The sequence below is a fragment of the Prinia subflava genome, chromosome 2, assembly GCF_021018805.1.
Source record: "Prinia subflava isolate CZ2003 ecotype Zambia chromosome 2, Cam_Psub_1.2, whole genome shotgun sequence".
Taxonomy (NCBI): domain Eukaryota; kingdom Metazoa; phylum Chordata; class Aves; order Passeriformes; family Cisticolidae; genus Prinia; species Prinia subflava.
This window is the reverse complement of record NC_086248.1, coordinates 91,469,120-91,489,295: the sequence shown is the minus strand read 5'-3', so window position 1 is coordinate 91,489,295 and position 20,176 is coordinate 91,469,120. Positions and strand designations below refer to the sequence as shown.

Below are 20,176 nucleotides of genomic sequence, written 5' to 3'. Positions count from 1 at the left end.
TCCACTGTGATTCAGTCACATTAACACATCTACAGAGTATTCCACACTGCTCTCCACATGAAGATAAGCAAAGGTAGCTACCACGAACTACAAACAGAACCATTTAGTCTTAAAATCTGCCAACACCATAGTACATAAACCATGTTTTTTGCCATCTCAAACTTAAGCGTTTGGAATTCCAAGCTTGCAAGGTACTATCCTCTGCTAAAACATCCACCTGTTTTCTGACACATAGAAGACCAGAGGTATCTGAAACTACACAAGTCATCCTTAAATATACACACTGTACTCTAGTTTTTCATCAACTGCACAGACAAGATTACGAACTCTGAATTACTGAAGACAAGTGCTTACCTTCAATCCTTTTTAAGGCTGACAGACAAGTATCCCGGCTTGGAAACTCAAACGGGTTGTTACAGGTCCGAATGGTGTCACAGTCGCACTTCCCATTGATTATGTTACAGCCTGTTATAAGGTTTTCGTTGCACGGTTCAAATCCAAGAAGCTGATCATCATCCCAGTTTTCATCTAAAACAGACAAACAAACTCGCTCACTATTGGATTTCAGCTGCAGTATGTAAATTTCAGCTGCTTTGGAGTTGGGTGTGATTCACTTCAAGTTCAACACAGTGCTAAACAGAAGACAACAGATTAAAAAAAACAACCAATCAATCTAAACAGTGGGATTTGCCATATACCAGATCTTTCAGCTATTCTACTGCCCATTTTGCTAAAGCGACTGGCATTGTTTACTTCCTTCCATCTGTATGAAAAACTGTATCATCTCAAGAAAGCGCACAGCTGTAGTACAAATGAGTGCTATTCTAACAGAAATAACTTCTGCAGATAGCTGAAGTTATGTTTGTAATGGAAGTGAGAACATTGTACAGAATCTGCAGCTGTTACAGAAGTCAAAACTGAGTCAGAAAGAGAGCATTTTAAGAGATGATTAAAAAATGCTTCATGTGAAATTCACTCCACGGAGATAACTTTTTATTACAGAAAAAATGCCACACCTCTGATTCCGTTATATGACCAAACATGAATTTTCCAGCAGCCCTGAATTATCGTACATATTCTTGGAGAATTGATCAGACACATTGCACTCCTTGCTGTCAAGGATCTAGGGATAGTGGGGCCAGAATGAGTCTTTCTGCTTAAATAACTGTTCCTTTTGAATGAGTCCTGTCAAATGTGTGTAACTGGTGCTCCCGCTCTACAACTGCCCATCTTCCTTTTAGGAGCCCACAGGCAATACAATTTACCTTTTTTTTTTTTTTTTTCCTCCAGAAAGAAACACAAATCCAGTCAACCCAGAATTGGATTTATTACCAGTCCTACAATATCTCAGTTTCCTTAGATCAGGTGCACATACAGCAACGTCCCACCAATTCAGAAGACTGATCAAGGTGGAAAAATAGAAGAGCCTGGATTTGAAGAGACCTTCAAAGACCATCCAGTTCCAACCTCCTGCCATGGACAGGGACACCTTCCACTAGACCAGGTTGCTCAAAGCTGCATCCAGCCCAGCACTGAACACTTCCAGGGCATCCACAATTTCTCTGGGCAATCTGTTCCAGTGCCTCACCACCCTAACAGTAAAGAATTTCTTCCCAAAATTGAATCTAAGCCTATTCTCTTTCAGTTTTAAACCATTCCTCCTTGTCCTATCACATGCTTTTTTAAGCAAGATTGAAGGAACCAAACTAAGCATCAGGTATTCTTCGCTACAGAATGCCAGATGTTTTATAGACAGACAAGCTTGGAAAATTAAGTCCTACAAAATAGTTGCACTATTTTTTGAGTCCACTAACTTCTACTAATGACAAAAAGAAAAACTGGGAATTTTTAATCTTTATATCCTTACATTCAACAGCAGCACTCACATTGTGCAGTCTAAGTAGTTCACTCCAATTTTATTTATCAGCAACAAGCAAGTTTCCACTATAGATCCTGCCAAGAAACACTTAAAATATCTTCCAGTTATGAAGGGTGGGTTTCTTCTTGTTGGTGTTATCAGAGGCTGTCCTCCAGTATGAGAGGTCACAGCAAATACAAAACTGTCATTCAGTAGCCTGATGCTCAACACGAGCCTAAAAACTAATAGCAAATAACAGCATATACACACATATGCTGAGGTTGGCAAGTAAATTCTTTCCACTCATAGAAATATGCAGAGTATCTGCTAATCTAAAGTTTTTCCTGTTTTTTGGAGAAAAAAAATATCCAGAAAGAGCTGTTTACCAATTCAGTACTGTATATGATCTACAGGAAGTGTCACAGCAGATTCTCAAAGGTATATTTCTCCCTGTAGAACAAACTCCTTGCTTTCTATTATGAGCTGGCAAACTATTCTGCTGACAAAAAAAAGCACTGATAAACAACAAAGTCCATTTGAGTTGTGAAGTTGGGAACCTCCATGGGAACCTCATGGCTCTTCTCCATAAAAATAACAAAGGAAGAGTAGTCACTAACCTCAGGAAGTAATTTTTTTCCTTAGCTTAACCTATCATCCAAAACAGCAACTGTATCAATGAAAGTCAAAGGAAGTGCAGAAGTTCCTGAAGAGAAACTATTAAAATTCTTTCAAAGCAAGATGCCTCTCCAGCAATGCTTGGGACACTCTCATTGTGATAAGGCCATGCATACAGAAGGGAAAAAAATAAACCACAAAAAATCCTGAGAATTTGGAGAACAATAATACATCCTGTTTTTGAGAAGCCGGAATACAGCCTGGACAATTTGTATTTTAGAAGTCACAGCAGTAACGCATGTAAGGACAAGAACAAAAGCTACACCTATGGTCCAAGACTCGCTGTTTGAAACTCTGCAAGGCAAGGACCAGAGCTTCATCCAGACCAGCCTAACAGCCTTCAAGTGTTTGTGCTGCTCCCTGTTTCTGACACCAGCACTCCTCCTGCACCCCTGGGTGCAGGACAGGCACCCAGAGGCAGCACCTGCACTCTCAGCCCTGCTCCTGCCAGGCCAGAGCAGGCTGGATGGACACACAGATGGCAATGCTGCTGCTTTTCTAGCAAACTATTTTAGAGCATTTCTGCTGCTTTGCCGTGTGGTTTTTCAGCACTGGATCTTCTCAAGGAAGACAGATCAGCAGGATCTTGTCACACGAGCGCTGCCCACCCCACGTAAGGTGGGCCCCAGCCAGCACGGAGAGCAGAGTCGACCCTTACCCATGGCAGAACACGTCCACGCAGCTGCACTGCACAGCGTGGCACTACACACACTGGTTACAGTGTGCCACTACACACACCGGTTACAGTGTGCCACTACACACACCGGTTACAGTGTGCCACTACACACACCGGTTACAGTGTGCCACTACACACACCGGTTACAGTGTGCCACTACACACACCGGTTACAGTGTGCCACTACACACACCGGTTACAGTGTGCCACTACACACACCGGTTACAGTGTGCCACTACACACACCGGTTACAGTGTGCCACTACACACACCGGTTACAGTGTGCCACTACACACACTGATCACAGTGTGCCACTACACACACCGGTTACAGTGTGCCACTACACACACTGATCACAGTGTGCCACTACACACACTGATCACAGTGTGCCACTACACACACTGATCACAGTGTGCCACTACACACACTGATCACAGTGTGCCACTACACACACTGGTCACAGTGTGCCACTACACACACTGGTCACAGTGTGCCACTACACACACTGGTCACAGTGTGCCACTACACACACTGGTTACAGTGTGCCACTACACACACTGGTTACAGTGTGCCACTACACACACTGATTTCCAGGACAGCTTAGGGCTTCGTACCACATCTGCTAGCTCTCCTAAGTTTCCAGAAAAGGAGGTACACAGGAAGCACATGGCCCAAAAGTAGGTGCACCTGAATCTTCACTGCCACACAGCTCAAAAATTAGCTCAGTAGCCATTAAAGTCCCAATGAGAAGAGAAATCCCTTTGTAATACTTGTTCAGAGTATACTTCTAACACGTGGAATCTTCAAACAAGATGTCTATTTTTCATTACTCTGTGTGAATACAAAAAAGTTACATTCAGACAGGAAGAATGCAAATACAGTTTTAGCCTGCACATCTTCTACTAGCCTGCTTTTCACACAAGTTTATTTAGAAACAAGATTTCCATCAATGAAGTAACAAACATGTAGCAAGAGCTTATTTTCGTTCTGTGAAGCGGTGCCAAGTCTATCATGATTTTTCCTGCAGACTAAAGACTGACTCCTTTTCCTAGCTGATTTTATGAACAGTACTCTTATGAACAGAATTTCAAGGTCCTGTTAGATGAATAATTGTTTACCACTTTGAATAAATTCTCAGAAGTCATGTCAATACAGGCAGAACAAAATTCTTTGGAATTCATGAAAGTATTCACATGAGCTAAAGGGATGAATCCAGCATATCACTTCAATTCCAAGTTTTGGATACTTGATACAAAGCCTTCTAGTGCTCTCCTTGATGCAGATAAACAGTGGTCCAGTACAGCCTCTTGCACCTTTAGAGATCAGCAATATTTCAACTGACAATGGAATGATATCTTGTACAAAACTTATAACCTAGCCTCTGTTACTCACAAAGATCATCATGTCCTGGGGAGTATTCAAAAAATAAACTTATACATACCAGTGGTTTGGGACCTGGGACAGTTCAAGAACTATTCCAGGCTGTATACATTTTCCTGCATGCTCTAAGGCTTCCTTTTCAGAAGACTGGGTTTTTTATGCCTACCACTCAAATCTGAATGATGTGAACAAAGAAACTGAAATGCATTAACTTGTGAAAGCTTTATTTCTCTGCAAGCAGGGCCAGAAAACCCCAAATATAGGAATCTATGCCTCAAACCTTGGTATGCACATCCTATTCCCTAGCTATTTCCAGGACATCTAAAAATACAAAAATCAAGTATGTACTTAACACTCTAGAGTTTTTAGAAGCAATGCAGCTGAAAAGAAGCCCAAGTAAACTACTAGCTTTCATCCAAACTGATCTTTCTTTAGCTCTGATTTTCACCACCTCATTGTGCTGGCATGATCAGCTAAGGGCAAAAAAATCAAAGGGCTGCACTTTTTAGTCATCCTCAGTTGTCACCGGAGCCTTGTTATACGGTCACTTAAGTACCTTTTACACACAAGCCTCACAGCAGTTCAAATGCTCCCAGCAGGCTCATAACTACAGCTTCAAAGTCATTTCTCTTTCAAATAATTTCTATCTACATGCAGTTCCCCACTCTCTCCAACTCATTCAGGCAAGTTCCAGATAATAAAGTAGTTCTGCATTTATTCAGATCAAAGTTAAGTCTCGGATATAATACCTTTTTAATTCTTCTAACTGTGCTTTCATACCAAAAGGAAGCCACAGGAAGGGAGACTTCACATTAATTCCAAACTTTTTTCCTTTTCTCTTCTGTCATTCATTTAATCACTTCCTTTCTGCAAAGCAAATGTTTCTGCTTGCTAAAAATTCACATACTGCTCTGGGCTGCTGAATTCCCAAGTCCTGTCATAGCATGCATCTAAAGTAGGGAAGAGGATTAAGGCATTAACAAGTTGAACAAGAGGTCCTTAAACAGGTCTAGTCTGGGAAATAGTCTGAGAAATATGTCTCTGGTAAGCAGCATTCCATCACTTCTTCCATACTAAATCCTACATACCAGCATCATGCAAGGCATGATGGTCACGACTGAAGCATTCATCTTCTTTGCCTGAAGAGCTGCCTGTGTTTTTAGAAAAGCATGCTACTGAGAAACTAACTTTAAGTCTAACTTTCAAGGCACACATAACCTCACTATAGTTACATTTATTATTTATTATTCCCCATTGGCAAAGGATCATGTCAAAACTGGTGCAAGCTAAAAGAACCAGGAAAGACCTTCATAGAGACTGCTTTTCATTGCTTAAACTTTTTCTTTCCTTTTCTTCAAGTTCTCAGTTTCTCCTGCCTGCCACAGAAACTTCTCTTTTGTGCCCTAACCCTTGTCTTTCTTTCTGGACATCTAATGAATATCAGCTACTGTTTGGAGAATGCTATACCAATGCTTCACAGTTTAGATAACACATCACCTCAAAACAGCAAGAAACACACTGAAATAAATGCACTGTTGAAAACAAACACACAAGTATTTTGCCCACAATAATCTTCTGTTTACCACCCTACCCTTTGAACTGTAATTTAACTGGAGTGGATTGAGTCAACTCCCATAATTTACATTTAACAGCAGCATATCACTCTGCTACTTCCCCCCCTTTTTTTTAAAGCATCCCAGGCAGCTCTTAGGATGCTGAGAAAAGCAAAGACACCGTAAAAGACATTGGTGACCTGAAAGTGAAACTGTCCAAGTCACACCTTACAGACTCTTGCATCCTTTTAAATATACATTTGAAGACAACAGAGAAGCAATCCGTATTGAGACTGGTACTGACCTCTGGGAACTGTGAGGCAGAGGGGGGAACATTTCAGAAACTCCTCCACAAAACTAGACCCAAGGTCTGAGCCCCACCACTCCAGCACACTAATACACACAACAGCATTTTCAAATCAGTGGTATTCATTAGGATGGTATGAGACTCTGAAAGGAGTCTAACTTGCTAAGATAAAAAAAGGAAATGCTTCTTGGCAGTAGAGTCTCGCTTCTCTTTGAACAGGAAAAAAGAATGATGGAAAGGAAATTCATGTTTTGGAGGAGCTAAACAATAGAAATGACTAATTACCACTAAAGAATGTTTGAAACCCAGCCCCAGACCTTGAAAAGCAGCAGAAGGAAAGACTAGCCTTGAAGTGAGATTGAGCTCATACACTGGCTTCAATCCTTTCCCCTCTTGCAACTTATTCCTCCACTGAAGTCATGAATCAAGGACTAGAGACAGCAGAAACTTTTATGGTAAGACACACAGCTAAGAGTTTTGTGAGAAAGCATTTTTTTTCCACATTTCGGAATGATCCATTTTCCAAGATCAAATCTTCATGTGGAATGTACAGCAGTACAAAAGCATTTTGCAGCTGCCTGAGAAAATTTCTAGTTAAAGCTAGAAAGCAGAACTGTACCATAACATTTAGCTACCTCAGGAACACAAGCATGTAATGCTTGTCTCCAACCTGACTGCCTGCTTTATCTTCTTAGCATGTATCTCAGGTGATTAAATCCCCAATGTAGTGAGAAAGATTTTCACTGCAGCAGCTCTCCATGTGTCTGAAGACAGTTATTCCATACTAAGGAATGCAAAAAGTATTTAAACAGACCAGCTTTCCAGTGAATTATCTCTAGAAACTCTACAGTAGTCTTGTAGAAGGCAAGGAAACATTAAGTGAAGCATGTGACATGGACAACTACTGCAAGTTTAGAAGTTTTCTTTTCCCCACACTGTCTGGAATATTTTACTTCTCCAGGTACAGCCCCCCACCCCTTTTTGGGGGGGGGGGGTGGAATGGAGGGAGGGAGGGATGGGGAGGAGAGTTTCGTCTTCTGGCTTTTTATGACTTTCATCTTAGGGCTCCCCACAGCAAAAGTAAATAGTACTTCCAAAAGCCTTCTTCCAAAAGATGGTCAGAAATAATAACTCATGAGTTTTCAAGTCTGACCCCTACACATTTACACACCTGAAAAAAGACTCATGAGCAAATTATTTTAATCCCATGACCAGAAACATGTCTTATTGGTAAATAGCTGACTGAAAATACTGCACTGTCTCAGGATTTAACTGGTCAGAAAAAGCCTCTGCCAGTACTCCCCTGATTAGAACGAGCATGGACAGCAGTGTTTCAGCTGTCATAGCAATTTTTTCTTCTAGCTCTAGAAAACTCTTCACAAAAATAATTGCTAAAGCCTCAGAAAAGGGCCAAAGCTTCATAACCATTTTCCAAAGCAGTCTAAAATTCCAATTTCCTTTTTTTCCCCCCCAAGCTGCACTCTGCACCCACAAGCTTCAGAAGTACAGCAGCACACAGCAGCTTCACTGCAAACAAGGAGTTGGCTGGCAGCTTGCTGGAGCTGCTAGGCAGAGGCAAAGCTGACAGGAGTAGGAAAAGTTCTGTCAAAGACAAATTCTGTAAGAGGGCCATGAGTGAATCAACCTATACCAAGAACAGTCCACATTATTGTAAGAAATCTGATATCCTAAATATTTTGCCACTTTCCCCCCCAGTCATTAATGCAGCACCACTGAACACCATAATTACAATGTATTTCAGAGGAATTGCACCCCATCTCTTAGTCACAGAGGACTACAGGAAAAACTCAAGCTTGGATTTAGAATTACACTCAAGGTTTCTTTTCTTTTCCTAAAACCTAACTTAGAGATAGACATCAAGTTCATAACTTCTATTGTGAAAGCAGCACAGGTTACATCAGTGCACGTAACACTATTATCAATATGACCCCAGCTTTTTATCAACAACCCATCAGTGAGGGGAAGAAATACCTCCACATGTACATCCAGCCTTTCTGGAAAAATCTTGAGGAGAGTACAACACAGCCTGCAGCAAAACACTGAACTTTAATTCATTTCAAGGATAAATGACCCAACAAAATGGGCTCTTTTGGATTCAGAAACATTAGACTTGCCACATTTTTCACCAATAAAAAGAAAAACCCAAGCCCATCCAAACAAACAAACCCCAACCAACAACTGAAGCCTAACAGTGGTCATAGAAGGCTAAAGTTCAGCCAATGAGTAAGAACATGGGAATTGGTGCATGCCTATGAGGTAGTCAGTGCTTTTCCTCCTGCCCACAACCCTTCCTTCCCCAGTTTGTTTTCTTATTCAGTCTTAATAAAGACTTGCACAATCATGACCCACAAGGTGGTGTTAACATGACTGGCAGATTTTCAAGTTAAGAACCCAGTATACCCAGTGAAATCTGCTGGGGACCGAGTATTGCCTCTGGTAAAGGTGTGAACTGCTTCCATTCTTCTCAAAACGTTAGGAAGGGCTTACTTCCCCAAAACAAGGCCAAACTAATCTGTTTAGACAAGAGCACCCCCAGGGACTATTTTTAATCCATATGCTGATGTGGAATGTAATCTAGATGGTCTCTATGCAAATGTATCTTTCCATCTTAGTTTATGTTGGTAGGTTTCTCCATATACAGGAGCTTTCTGTGTCAGTATCAGTCATTTTCCAAATTCCAGCACTGTCAGACTGAACCTGTGTGGCTCAAAGTCTCAGGCAAACTCCTGAGTTCATGATTTCCAAGTTTACATTCCCTGTGGATTAAATGCATTCTCAAATGAAAAGCAGTTTATAAGTCACAAGAGATACTTAATAGGTCACCTCTACAAAGTATTTAATCCACTAAAACAGAGAACATTTGGTTCTGTCTGCAAGATCCTATAAACTTTACTTATTGAGATGAAGAATCCTTAAGAGGGGCACAGCACAAGGAGGGGAAGAGGACAGCATTTTTGAACCATATTAATGGGTTAATTATTACATAATATGCCTGTCAGTGAAATAACATTTTGGTTGACTAAGTACCAGGCAAGAAGTTAAATTATGCAAGAATCCTTGAATTAGCTAGAGGGTGCTTAAACCAGCAAAGATGCCTGGAGCAAGTTTGAAGGTAGTTTAAACAAATTAAAAAAGGAAAAATAATAAGCACCATGATTTTGGGGAACCTGGTGAAATAATCACTTTCTGTGTGGAAAAAATCACATAAGTAGAGGATGCTTATATAAAGTTTTAAAAACTAAAAATAAATAAAAAGACAATATTCCTCTTACAAAAGTTTAAAAACTTAGTAATCCAGCCTATCCACAGTGAGATTTCTTGTTTTAAACTAACTGTACTGACCCACAACAGCAAAATCCTACTAATTCCTGCATCATATCTGTTAGACTTTTCCACTTAATTTTTGCTGAAATACTGGAACCAAGTCATTTCTAAAATTGAAACACGATGCACAGAAACAGAGAGGAAACCATTTCCAAGTCAAATAAGCACCTGATCCAATTCAAATTCCATGCCACACTCAGAGTTACATATTCTTACTGATGTTGAGATTTCAGCATTGATGGAATACAGAATAGAAATAGCTTATAAATTTTCCAGTCTGTGTGTAAGAAGTCAGCATTCTCCTATTAAGTGTTTTTGGGGGGCGGCACGAAGGAGGAGTAGGGGAAGTGGACTGTTAAATTTGATCAAGACTAGCATATCAGAAGCTGAACATTCAAAGAACTACTTCTCATTCCAGTTTCACAACTTAAGTAATTCTTCTGATCGTTTTCTATATTGACAACATAAATATTTTTTCTGTTTATCACCCTGATAGTCTGGATTGCTGACAGCTGTTGAACAAAGTACTTTGTCTTCACACCAACAGCTATTGGTACACCACTTAATATTGGTGAAGTCCCCAACTAGATCATCAGTTCCAACACCTGATGTTACTGAGGTAACAGCTGCACTTGCACTGACGGACATCAGAACCACTTGGACATTTGCCCAGCCATTCACTACACATGAAAGAAAAAAAACCCAACCAAACAAAACGTTAAGAAATCTGGGCAGCACTGTTCCAGTCTGAACTGCTGTAAACAACTGGGTTACCCACATGCAACTCCCAGGTCACTTGAACTTCAGTAACTTGTACTCAAAGCAAAATACTGCCTGATCTTTAGGGGTCTGGAGTGCATCACAGGCAAGAAGCCAAGCATGCAGTACAGCAGTCTGTCTGAAGACAGAGCACCAAGTTGAAGGCTTCATGTCCATTGACCCATTAGAGAGCACAGGACGGAAAACAACAAGGTTATCCACAGGGTACTAGCTACCAAAGTTACTTGTGATAAAACTACTATCAAGTCTGCAGGCAGGTTGTTCTTCCTTCAGTAAAGCAGGGAAGAACTCCACTAGCACACATGTAAACCAACACCTGAACAAAAAAAAAAAAAAACAAGCTCAGCTTTTCTCTTCCAAATTTTGAAAAAAAATAGCTAGGCTTTCAAGGTTTAAATTATCTCATCAGCTTCAGTTTCACTAAGCTTCAGTTACATATCATACACTTATATATTTCTCAGGGAGGAAAACTAGGCAGACTTATGGCTGGGAAGAGGACAATCAACACATCCAAGCTCTCCCAGCTTGCCCCAACAAGGAGTGAAACAGACTGTAATGCTTCAGACTCCCCAAAAAGATGCAGTTCAGTAAATAAGACTAGGACTAGCCACAGTAAGGAAAGCTTCTGCCATCACGCTAGGAGATTAACACACAAACTTCCCAATAATTGCCTAAAATCTGCTACAGCAACCTTCTCCTGGTCCCAAGGGAACTTGAGTTCAGAAGTTATTACTAGGCAGACAAGCCTTGAGTATTCAAGGCAAGCCTTAAATTACCTACAGTAAGAAAAAAGAACACAACAATAACTGTACACCCCCATCAAAAAACAAGACCCAACTAACAAAAGCAAAAGCACACCCAAACCCCACTAAAACAGACAACAAACCAAAACCAAATAAAGTAATAGATATTATTGGTAAGGTAGTGGCACAGAGATACCTTCTTTCAATGTCTATCTAGAGGTTAATTCATATGGAAGTATATTCTAAAGAGAAACCAAGAACACCTTCAGACCAGCAGTTTTGTTAACTATGCATTTCAAATATATCACAAAAACTTACATTTCTGTTATAGTTAAAATAATTTCCAGTCATTTTCGGTGTTATGTTATTTGCTACTGTCAAGACTTTGAAGAGTTTAGCAAAGCAATCTAGGCTTCTTCACCTAATAGCACCAGAAACTGGAGAAGCATGGAAACAGACAAAAAATAGTCATCTCAAGAAATGCCTTCACAGAGTAACCTAACTTCTTAGGCAGAGCTTTTTCAAGGCTCTCTGATCCTCTGGAAAACCAGAGCCCTGCCCAGCTGCACTGCTGCAGAAGCCAAAGCTAAGGTGTTTCTGGAGAACTTCAGTCTAATTCAGTGGCGGCTCTAGGACTATCTTTAAAGGTAGAGAGTAAGGGCAGTTCCTGCTTTGCATTCAAAATTTCTCAACCTTAAGAGTCTTTGGAAGGGGGTGTAGATTCTCAACACCTCATAGAACCAATCCAGCAAATCCCTGTAAAGAATGTTGTAGAGTCAACAGAGGCTGGAGGTGTGCAAAATCTCTCAAGAATGCTCTTTAGGTGGTGAAGTTACCAGCACTAGGACCTCAGAATTATTAAGAATACAACTGCATTCAGGAAAGGCATTTACTCATTTCACCATAACAACACAGAATAGTAGAACTGCTTAGAGATGTGAATAGTTAAGGTGGTGAGATGAATGAGAACTTTCTTAAGCTTTTAGAATGAAAAAGGAAAAAAACCCCTCAGGATCAGCAACAGATTTCATTAATAAACAGTGCTTTAACAAAGAATAGTCTGTTTGTAATTTCAGAAAGAGAAGCTGCCAGCAACAGATGCCACAGAGACTCCTCTGTCAGGTGTTAGGGAATCCATTTATGTCAAGTGTGTTAAATGCTAAAAACAAGCTAGCAGACAAGCATTTCTACCTGTTGCTATTCTAGCTCTCAAAGCCTTCTGTAGCCTAGCATGTGCTGATAGTCTGAAATAAGACAGGGATGAAGCTTCAAAAATGATACAAAACACCATGCTTATAACTGTAGCCAGTAGGGGTCATTTCAGTGTAAAAAATTGCAATGAAAGAAAAGACTAGAGACAGGAAGGAGAGTAAAAACATGAATTTCTGTTCACAGAGATCTCTAAGACACTTCCACTTCCTCCTCACTGGACTGGGGAAGGAAAGGGTTTGCATTCTTGTCTTGCAAGACACGAAAAAAAGTGCAGCCTTTACTCTGTTAATGGATAAAGGCATGGCTTAATGCTACTCACATCAGGCATCACCAGCATAGCCTGTTGCATGTGTGCCTGTAAACTGAACAACTGTTTAGGTCACCACAATCAAAAAAACCCAGAGCTATTCAACCTCATATTCACAATCAGAGGCAGTACAATCAGTACCCTTTCATCCCTGCTGCCACCTCATGTGCAAAACATGCACCAGGAAGAACAACATATTACCTCTGCTCCTTAGAATGTGGCACTTTCCTGACAATTCACTGATAGGACTATTGCAGGGCTATTTATTAGGCTGACAGCTCAGCTCGGTTCCTTTTCATTTATGAGAATGAAAATTAAACAGATAATTTTCCTCTTTAATGTCCTTTTTTTAACATATCTCCCTTAGTTATAGTTAATAGATCATTATCTCCATCCCCTAGGACTATTGCTATAGGGACAGCTGGAACTAGTTTCTAACCACAACACTAATTGAAACACAATCTTGCCAACAAATGCTTCATACTATTTTCAACAGTAGATGGGACGTGTTTCGAGCTGAACTACAGCAATGTACAGATTGCATCACTTCAAAGGAATGAAATACTCCTAAACTGCCAGAGATGTCCATACTGTGATACAGTAAGGGAATTGGAACATTAAGTCCTTTAATGACTGTAGGCTTTTGGTTCCTTTAACTAGTGAGACGGCCCAGCTTTTACTCAGAAACTGACGACAAGAGAAACTCCTGCAAAACCAGGTAAGTTTTCCAAGTACCTTTGCTTGCACGTTTCTATTTACAAAAGGTTTTCCAATACATATTAAAAATAAGAGACTACGGAAATGTACATATTCAGCAACATAGTCTCAACCAAGGTCTTCAAAATAGTTTAGAGCCATTGTAAAATGTTTAACAGTCCAGCTTTTAATCTAGAGCTCATTCCACCCAAGCATCAGCTCCCGAGGCTGACAGCATTGCCTGTAGCACAGGCGGGGACACACTGCGTGCTCTGCTGTGGTTTGCAATTTATTTGTTATGGAGGCAAATGGAGTTTTAAACTAATAATGAGCGAGAGCCAGGACAAAGGTCAGCTGCCCACTAAAAACGACCGGGTTTAGCTTTCTTAAAATAGTGCATCATTTTAAATGCAAGTTTTTTGGACAGATGCTGCCTCGCCAGCGCTCTGGACTTTCTACTGCCCTCTACCCGCCGAGAGGAGACCGCGCCGTCTCCTTTTCCAGAATTGTCGAAGCTCCCGCTCCGAATCGCATATACATTTATACACATCCCAAACTACTGCTTATTTGCAATCTCTTTACAGCGCCATGTTTTCCCTCAACTTGGGGGAAAAGGCAATTGGAAGTACAAGAGAAAGAGGGACTAAAAATTTGTCTCTGACCTTTCAATAATTTATAACACATAAAAAATTAATCTTGGGAATTCTGACAGATAAAAACCAAAGGGGGGGGCAAAGTATTTTTGAATTTCATACCAATTCATCACCTCACAAGACGGCAGGAAGCTGAAGTGACTCTGAGAGGAGTTCTGCCGTGGGTATTTCCCCCCCGCTCTTGATGTTTCAGCAGGGAAAAAGACACCCCTTATCATTATATGCCGAGCAGGACAGGCAGAGAGATATTAAGTGACAGGAACAGGAAAGAAAACTTTATAACAAATGATGAGTCTTTGTTGTTTCTTTACACAGGAGGGAATCCGGAATGGGCATCATGTGTGCACGACTGACCTCCGCCGATCTCCATCTGCCAAACTCTTCCCGAGTCCTTTATCAAGGAATTTTAGTTGGGCATCAGTAGCTGATACAAGCTATTAGCAACCCAGTGACACGCTACGGAGAATTGGTAGAACCCTAAAGTTTAGGGTCAGAAAATTAAGGGCAAAACTTCTACGTAGGAGTTTGTAGGGGGTTTAAAGCAGGGAAGGTTAGAAGCCACGCTCGCAGACGGGACAGGCGGGCGGGCTGGAAGGGAAGGAGGGCGCACCGGCGCCCAAGACGTCTTAGGTGCGCCCTGCTTCCTTTCCCGCCGCCCATCGGGTCCCCCCACCCCGGGGGATGGATGGAGGGATGGATGGCGTCCCGCCACCTCTCACCTTCGCAGACGCCCACTTCGTACTCGGTGATGGAGTCTCCGTTGAGCGGCGGTCGGATGACACAGCGCAAGCCCCGGTCGCAAGCTCCGTGCAGCCCATAGACGCCCCCGCAGCTCTCGTTCCGCTGCCGGGCGCACATGAAACAGCAGCCGCAGATCCCCAGCACGATGCTCCCGGGGCAGCTCTTGGGTTCTTCGCATTTGGATTCGTCGCAGGGTAGGCAGACGAGAGCACGCGTCCCCGACTCGCCCAGCAGCAGGGCCAGCAGGAACAGCCACCCCGCGGCCGCCAGGTGCCAGCCGCCGTCTCCGCCCGGGCGTCTCCTCCCCGCCGAGACCGCTGCCAGGTACATCCCAGCCGCCGCAGCCCGGCCTGGGCCGGGGGGAGCCTCTCGGAAGCCCCCTCGCCGGGCGGCGGACCCGAGAGTGCCGCGGCTCCTTCCCGCCGCCCCCGCCTCCGGCCCCCCGAGGAAAGTTTCCTCTCTCGGCGGCGGCGGCTTCAGCCAAACTTCTCCTCCGGGTGGCGGCTCCGCCCGCTGCCCCCTCCGGGAAGCGGCGTCCCTCAGTGCCTCCGTCCCTCGCCCGCCGGCTCCCGGTTCCGCGGCGCGGTGCGTGCGAGCGGCTGCGAGCGCGGCTGCGGCGGCGGCTGCTGGCTCTGTCCCCCTCGCGTCCCGAGTCCCGACTCGCCTCCTGCCTCACTCTCGCCCCGCTCCAAGTGCGCCCTCTGCCCTGCCCCCATTGGGCGCCGATCGCCGCCGCGCCGCCCCGAGCGCCCGGCCTCGCCGCGCTCATTGGGCGCTGCCGGGGCTGGCCCGCCCCTCTCCGCCCGCGCCCCCCCAGCCCCAGATCCCGGGGCTGGAAGAGGCGCAGCGGAGGCGAGGAGCAGCCTGGGCCCCACAGCGGCCGCCGCCTCCGCCTCCCCCTGCCCCTCCCCTCCCCCTCCCGGGGCTCCGGGCGCGGAGCGGAGCGGGGCGGCGGCGCCAGACCGCGGGGACGGGCTGGGGACGGGCCGGCGGGGGACACCGGGGGCGGGAAGAGAGAGGGCCCCGCGAAGGGCGCAGCCCCAGCAGGGCGATGCTGCGGGGAGCCGCGCATGGGGCCTCGCCGTCCCCGGCCGTGGCGGCGAGAGCCTCCTCCTCTTCCTCTGCCTGCTCCCTCGAGGGGCGCGGGGATCCGGGACGGGGAGCGGCTCCGCACCCTCTCGGCCCCAGCGCCCGGGAGAGCAGAGCCGGTCGCTGCCCGCCCCGCCCCGCTGTGTTCCCGCAGCCCGGCTCCCGGGCGCGCCCAGGTGCCCCGCGGGTGCGGGGCGGCCGCGGCGGTGCCGCTCCGCGGGGGCGGGAGGGGCCGTCCCGCTCCGGCAGCGGCGCGGCGCTATCCCGGGCCGCCCCTCCGCCGCTCATAAACAAGCGGCGGTGCCGCCGCTCGCCCGCCCAGCTCGGCATCAAAAGCCGACCCCGGGCCGCCCGGTGCTCCTCGCCGGCACACGGGCAAAGGCGGCCGCGGCCGCCGGCCGGCGTTCCCTGCCGAGCGGCTGCCGTCCCTGCCCGGAGCCGGCCGGGCAGCCGCGGCCCTGCCGCCGCCCGGTGCGCCGGGGTTGCGCGGGCCGAGGACGGCCCGGAGCGGCGGGAGATGCGGCGGCGCTGTGGCGCTGGCCCGGCAAGGCCGGCAGGCGGCAGCGCTCGGCGCCGCGCCCGCTCCGGCGGAGTGCGGCTGGCCGAGGAGCCGGGGCGAGGGAGAGACGCCAAGGGGAACGGTGTTGCCGGAGGTCAGAATGCTGCCTTGCTGCGGGCGGCAGCGAGCGGGCGGAGGAGAGGTTCGGTAGTCGGCCGGACAGGGCAGCCCCTCGGTATAATCCCAGAGCGCGACCTGCTGCTGCCGTGTCCTGCCCAGCCCGAGGTGCGACGGCAGCTTAGGGAACGATGGATCCCGCAGTCAGGAATGCCCGGAGCTGGGGTCATTTAGGGTACGAAGCCATTGGCTCCGCAAGTGGATTTTGTCAGCTGCAGGGTGCTGAGCCTGGGAAGGCTTGTGTTGCATGTAGCAGTGCCAGGAGTTTGGGAAGGAGGGTCTGGAACCTTAACAGAGATTATTAGAGAGGAGCCAAGGTATGGTTTCTACAGTTTCTCTAGTCCTGCACACATATCCACTTAGGAACAGCTAGTTCTCGTATCAGCCGAGGAGTTGCTATGGAAGAGTAAAGCTCCAAACTGGGAATGCAAAGTTGCCACCAGGAAGAGTCAACACTATAGTGTCACCTCATGTAAAGCTCTGCCAGTGCTAGCATACCTTTTAGGTGAGTTTTAAAAACACTGTAATTCAGCCTAAATACCTACTGCATCAAAGATTCCCTATTGCTAGAACAGGCCCATTGGTAATGGAAACAGTGCAACCATGTAACATGATGTTGAAAAATAAAGCATTTCCATATTTGTCTAAAAAAACATGTTTTCCATATTTGTCTATTTTAAAATAGCCATTATTAGACATTATTGCAATATTTATAGCAGGATAGCAGGCTGTACTGTGATCCATTCAGAACTTAAACTAAACTGTAGGAGGTATTTTTCAAGAGCTACGATGTTTTCATTAGTCTCAATAGTTTGCAAGATACTGGTCTGTTTCTCAGTGAAACCCTATTATTGCAATAAAACACTTGATACAGCATACATTTCATGGATTAGGGCCATTCAGCTGACATATCTCAACAACAAATGGACAAGCAGCGATTTACTGGGCAATAGTATCTGAAGTAATACTGTGATGTATTTTTTAACAGATTTAGAAAGTAAATGGCAAGCTGGTCTTGCTGAATGCACTGTGTTTTGGTATAAACAAACCCAGTGTATGCCTTTGAGGACAACCAAAACATTGTATGTTCCTGAATTCTGGAAAGCAGTAGGTCAGGAAAGCGCTCTGAAGGTCACGTTAGACAAGGCCTCAAACTCTGAATGTTGTGCAAATGAATGATACTCCCTGGTGAAACAACACACCAAGTAAGAAATTTTGTGCAAATTTTTCCTGCCCTCATCCTCAGCCCTCTCGTGTCAGTTTGCCGAAGCACCTGCAGGGGTCAGAGTACTTTTGATTCACCAGAAATTTCCACCAAAAACCGTGCTGTGATTTGGATGACAGTAGTTTGTAAAAACCTACTGTTACCTAGAACCTGGAAACGCTGCCTTTTGGTCATGTATTTTACTGACAAGGCACATGAAGGGGTTTTGCCTCCCATGTATAGCATCGCTGAGATTGCTTTTTGAATGAGGCATACAGTTCCTGTGACCGTATTGTTAAAACACTGTTCACAAACCTGAGATTGTGCAGAAAGGAATCACAACAGTGATTTTAGTGCTAGGGAGGATGCTGCCCCATACAATACGTGGTCAGAGGCTTGAATTTAATAGGCTTAGTTTATCAAAAGATGAAAAGTGAACTGATTACAATGTATTAATCCCCTCATGTGAAAAAATGAACTGGTCTATGAAAAATACGTGGGTATTTTTCCAGGACTTATGTACATAGCCAGCATGGAAATCCCAGACATGTTGGATTGCATGCTCAGGCAGTTCAATATTTCCCAGACATGCCAGACCTACCCGTCATGTACTGTACTGATGTATAGTATATTCAACACACAAAGAATTCACTGGACCTACTGTGCCTGTTTGCTTGTGTGGAAATGAACAAAGAAGCTCTAGAAGCAGTACAAAAACAGATGAAGAGGAAAGCTATGGACAGCTTAGATAAGAATGTTGTAGGGCCCTGAGAAAAAGGAAGCAAACTTCTGAGCTGACTGCCAAGTGAGAGAGGCTTCAGCTGTGAACAGGATTAGTACCCTGATCCATACACAATTTGTCCTGTGATAGCTGCATGTAAGAGAGGAAAATACAGAAACATGTATGGAACAAGGACCAAAATTTAGGCTTCTTGTCTCCTTAGGTCTTGCCCTTTAGGTACAAGTCACAAATTATTCATGCTTATGCTTGTGTTTCCCTCTTCTGGCCCCAGGAATCAAAATACTGCATTGCACAGTGGCACAGATTCAACAGGAAACGTAGAGAATTCTCTTGCCCCAAATCTAAGAAGAGTCCATAGGGACAACGAGGTACTCCTAGGAAGTCAGCAAATCTGATACCTGATGACTTCACAGGGAAAGTGAATATCCCTGCTTTCCCCAGCAAGAAGCAGTGGATCCATCTTCTTCTTACTGGGAAATTCAGTTATCCCTGCTCCTACCTGCTTCTTGATTTATTAGGGCTTCTACTGATCCAAATAGCTTAGGACTAAGTGGATTCAGCTACTGAAGTGAAACCCAGCTCCTTATTTCCCCTAGAAACAGGTTAGTAAATACTGCTGAATACAACTGTGGGAGGAAGAAAAGCATTCTGACAAACAGGCTGCAGCAGCTGAAATTTCCTGGGCTTGTTCTCCTGTAATGTTAGTGTTGTATTGAAGCCACATCTAGTCTGGATGAAGCTGCAGCAGTAATTGAGTGGAGCTGTATAGCTTTCTTGGTCATCACGGAATGCAGAGCTTTTGCGAAACCACAAAGTGATAGGAGAAAACTACCATCCCCTTCACTGATTCCTCACCACCCTTCCTTCTGGTAAATCTCCCCACGTGAAAAATACGCGTTCTGTGTAAATTTCCTGTAAGTCTGAAATTCACAATAGTGATAACTGAAATGATTTCTTTTTATTACATGGTTGAAGACATTTATACTACCAAAAATAAAAACGTCTTCACCCCCCCCAACACTAAATAAAATGTCAAAATGTCCCCATTTCAATTCAAAACAGCACACTGTTTCTACTGTGCCGAGATATGCTGGTAACTCCCTATATATCTCTACATTTGGGAACACTGATGCTTTTAATACCAAAATTGTATTTTTTTTCCTACACAAATGTTTTGTTTCTATTCTGTACCTCATTGTGTCTTTGCTGCACATTAAATTTCTTTTTTCATTCCTTAGTTTGTTAAGATCATTTATGTCTCCTTTGTAGCAGTCTCTTGACATAAACTCTTTTGTAAACAGGTTATACACATGAGCAATCTCTACTACCAGAAAAGAAAAAGGATCAAGATGAAACCTGCCACTAATACAAGCAGTGCTGAGTCAGTCTAAATCACATGAGAATAATTCCTGTCATCTTCACAGAAATATCATGGGCTTATTACATTAGTAGCTGCAAGGTGTTTTGAAACCCCTAAGTGGAAAATGGTGGTAAATTGAGAAAGCGAATATAAGAGTTCATTTTAATACAAACAATCTCTG

The 20,176-nt window shown here is 44.4% G+C and overlaps 1 protein-coding gene across 3 annotated transcripts in view; it reads right to left on the bottom strand.

Moving 5' to 3' along the window:
- The window catches only part of CRIM1 (cysteine rich transmembrane BMP regulator 1), a 177,236-nt gene extending 161,845 nt beyond the window's left edge, over window positions 1-15,391 (bottom strand). For all 3 annotated transcript variants that reach the window (XM_063391002.1, XM_063391003.1, XM_063391004.1), the window contains exons 1-2: window positions 14,903-15,391; window positions 355-528 (exon numbers count right to left, since the gene is read on the bottom strand). In XM_063391002.1, coding sequence (XP_063247072.1) covers window positions 355-528; window positions 14,903-15,254 — 526 coding nt within the window. In that variant the 5' untranslated portion in view covers window positions 15,255-15,391. The remainder of the gene's footprint in view (window positions 1-354; window positions 529-14,902) is intronic.
- Window positions 15,392-20,176: the final 4,785 nt, after the last annotated feature.